Source organism: Acromyrmex echinatior, chromosome 1 (assembly GCF_024713525.1).
Source record: "Acromyrmex echinatior isolate Ae372 chromosome 1, ASM2471352v2, whole genome shotgun sequence".
NCBI lineage: Eukaryota > Metazoa > Arthropoda > Insecta > Hymenoptera > Formicidae > Acromyrmex > Acromyrmex echinatior.
Window position 1 is genome coordinate 15,171,878 of NC_141852.1, and position 3,982 is coordinate 15,175,859.

A 3,982-nucleotide genomic window follows, 5' to 3' on the forward strand; every position below is an offset into this window, starting at 1 on the left:
GAATATGAAAATGAATATTCGTAAAATATGCGAGCGGAATGAAATTATTAATCCCTCGTCTCTCGAAGGTGTGCAATTAAACATTATTTTGATACTAAACAAAAAGTATATTCGCCGCGGCGACGAACGGATGTGTTTCCGAGTTAACGGTGAGAATTATACGAACGACGCAATTGTTGGTAATCCACAAATTGTTAATCGCATCACGTGGAGCGTCGAAACTTCGAATTTAACTCTGCGATTCTGCTTGGGAATACCAATCATTATTTTATTCGCAGTAACGCTCGCATTAGTCATTGAGCAAAAGTAACCCCTTGTAATTTGAAGCTAAAGAAAGCGCCATTAATCATCCGAACTAATTTAGTTTCGGGGCTAATTACTCTAATTAAGAATTTACCCGATGACTCTGTAAGTATCACATCGGCTTAAATTTCCAATTCGCCTTAATGAGAAAATATGTAGAATAATTTTTGTGAGAGAAATATATCCGCACAAATTTTGAATAAATAAATATTATTGTACTAATTTAATTTATTAATTTTTTCTTTTTTTTATGTGCTGAACCAATAGCTATAATTGTTAATTTTAATCCTGTATATTAAAACTAAATCAATTTTTATTTTGACTTTTTGTTAATTTTTATTTTTGCATACACTACATCTTAAAAAGGAAAAACTTTTGCAGCCGATAGAGAATTTTAGAAGAATTTAGAAAGCATAGCGTAAAAGTTATTTTATTCATTCTTATTTGTTAATATAAAAAAAAATAAAGAAAAGTTTAATTAATATTTTCGATATTACTTCCATATTTATTGTAGTTTTTATTATATGTTGAACAATTAATATATCACACGTTACATTAGTTTACAAGATTTGTGCAAGAGCATATGAAAATTGTTTTCTAATTTTTGATAATGAGCTTGCATCTGTCATCGAAATATTTCTATCAAATTTTTATGAGTTATAAAAGAAACATTTTTTCCAATTATAGTCAAATTTTATTGAAATTACAACTAGAAGTATTGAGTTTAATTTTTATGACTTTTTGGATTTTACATAACTTTCACGTATTAAAGTCCAGCAGAAATCACTTAGCATATTTTTATCTTAATATCTGATAACGTTTCTTAATTATCGTCAAATCCTGTTAAAAATATTTGTCTTGTTCATCATTTATTGCATCCAAATTATTCAAAAAGGAATACTATCTTAAAAATGCTATATCTTAAAAATTCAATTTGATAGAATTTTTCTGGCAGTAAATTCAAACTCAGCATCCCAAAGTGCGTTAAAAAAAAGTTCCTTGTCTTGCACTAAAAATTATTCATTTGTAAATTAATATCATATACATATAAATTTTATATAATTTGTATAATTTAATATATAATTTATTTATAGGCTAGTTAAGTTATGATTATTATACATGTCTCTAGATTTCTCTTGTTTTTCCTTAGCCATTTAAGTTTTTGAGTTTTTTTTTTTTTAGTAGATTGCTTGAGGCTGCTCGCCGATTTTCTGTTTGTCTCCTAGACGGTAGCCTTAAAGAGCTGTCCGTAGGTGCGGGTGGCAAGAAAAACCGTCAGAAGGAGCGGCGCTTAATGAAAGGTTTCAACATCGGGCCACAACCAGGCGGAAGCAACACCCTACCGCCCGTAGCTGAATTCATCGCGTCCCTTCAGCAAGCGCAGCATGAGAATTCTCATCATGATTTATTTGGCTCAACCCTGAGTGGCATATTTGGACCGGGCACAACTCCGAAGAAGAGCCCACATCATACCAGCACTAATAGCGTACCCGGGCTAGCTACAGGGTCGCGACAAAGCCACAGCATCAGAAGTAGCTCTCGGAAGAAGCGTTGGGGCACTTTGATCGAAGCTGCGAAAGCTGGAAGGGTCTCCAGACTAATCGGTAAATTGAAATTTTCTTTGCATTAATATTTTATTTAATATTATTGATTCTCCAACTATTTCGATATCCGTTATAATATTCGTTGAATGAATGTGAGAGTATAAAATAGTAGTTAATACGCTCTTTATTTATAAACAAATGAAATATGATTTTAAACTGTATTTCTATAAAGTTTTTGAAAAGTTTTAAAGTTTTAAGTTTCAAAAATATTTTTAATATTTTTAATATTAAATATTAATGAATAAAAAGAAGAAAATAAAATAAACAATTTTATGTTATTAAATTAAAACACGTTATCATATTAATATATTTTTTTCCTATCTTCCTAATATTTTATATATTCGAGAAAGAATTGTAAAGAATTTACGATTTAATTGATGATGTCGAAATTAGATTGAAAGCGCGAGAGATTGCGGAAAAGTCTTATAGAGAAGATATAAAGATAGAGATGAGCTGTTACGATTTATTCCAAAATAACTGATAAAAGATATTTAAGCAATAAGTGACTTTCGAACAGCTGAGAAAGGGAAACAGTCGCGAGTGTTTAATTCGATGTGACATAACGTAATTACAACTGATCAGTAGAAAAATTGTTGCAAATATGTAAGATTTCAGTATAATAACCGGTAATAAACGAGAGTCAAACATAATACATAATATGTATTTAAATTACATAATGAGCATAAAAATCTTAAATCTTAATTACAGGCATTTAATCTGAACACTCTGAGTAATTAGATATTTTAATAATATCATCAATTAAGATTCTCTCTTCCATATAAATCTCTTATTTAAACGGAATAATAATGAAATCACTTTATAAATAAACGTCATTTTTTCTTCTCAGGTAGATCTCGTTCCGAGGACTCGGTATATTCGCCGGCGTCCGAGGACGGTGGCTCACGATCCGAAGGCTCCTCGGACTCGAAATCCTCATTGGAGGGTGCTAGTCACGATGTACAAAGCTCTCAACATCCCCATCACTCTCATTCTCATCACGCACATCATCAAGTACAGCATCAAGAGGCGCATCACATGTTTACCCACGGCCTGGGCCCAGCTCTGGCCGCCCTGAGGAAGAAGCGCAAGAAGTTCTCCGCCTCGAGGTCATCTACGCCCGCGATGACTAGCAGCACTAACACGAATCCTGCAGACTCGAGCACGACATCTTCGGTCGCTACCGTCCTGGCAGCCAGGATCTCCTCGAAGAAGCAGCTGCAACGCGCCAGCAGCGTGCCCACTCGAGGTCCCGAATTAACTCCGCATTCGTCAATAACGACGTCTCGACGGCATGAAGTTACGCAGAGCCAGCAACCCAGTCTCGACGTCGTCGAAATCGCCATCAGCGAGCACATTAACGCGCAACAAGGTGAACTGATTATTGCATGGGATGTTGTTTCAGAGAGAGCACATAGGTGTAGGATGAACCAATTATGACGTGCATTATCGTGCATATAACTATCATGCATTATCTGTTCGTCACTTGCTTCGAGTAATTATTTGAGCTTATAACTAGAACATATTATAAATTAGAGTAACAAGGTATGTAGGCACATTAAAAATGGTTATTTAAATTTGTGGAAATGTCTATACAGTTTCTTATTAATTATAAATTTAATTTTTTAAGGACGGGAATTTTTTAACAAAAAAACTGAATGAAAACCTTGTTTTGTAAGGATTTTTGAAATCAGAAACTTATTATTTTGCAATAAAAATTTTCTAAAACCATATTTTATATGATCATCAGATAATTTTTTAGAAATTATATTTACCATATTAAATTTGACATTTTGAATCTTTTTATTTTTGATCTCAGAATCGAACAAAACATCAAATTATCTTTTAAATCAAGCTGTCAAAATTGCACGAATAGTTTATAAAATAAAAGGAGATGTGCTAAACGGGGGACCTGTTCATCAAGAGTTAATTTACATTTATTTTTTGCATATAAAAATTTCGCATAAAATCTTTCTAATTTATATAATATTAATAAATGTTTTTGTTAAGTATGATATTTATAAACAAGAAAGACATTTATATATGTACAACGTGGCCATCCTTGTTTCTTTTTGTAG

The 3,982-nt window shown here is 32.4% G+C and overlaps 1 protein-coding gene across 9 annotated transcripts in view; it reads left to right on the top strand.

Annotated features, from left to right (window-relative positions):
- The window catches only part of Trpgamma (Transient receptor potential cation channel gamma), a 126,428-nt gene that overhangs the window by 118,160 nt on the left and 4,286 nt on the right, over positions 1–3,982 (top strand). For 7 of the 9 annotated variants that reach the window (XM_087413864.1, XM_087413889.1, XM_087413855.1 and 4 more), the window contains 2 exons: positions 1,530–1,907; positions 2,755–3,276. In XM_087413864.1, the coding sequence (XP_087269990.1) occupies positions 1,530–1,907; positions 2,755–3,276 (900 nt within the window). The remainder of the gene's footprint in view (positions 1–1,529; positions 1,908–2,754; positions 3,277–3,982) is intronic. The other 2 variants (XM_087413895.1, XM_087413890.1) reach the window with 1 other exon arrangement.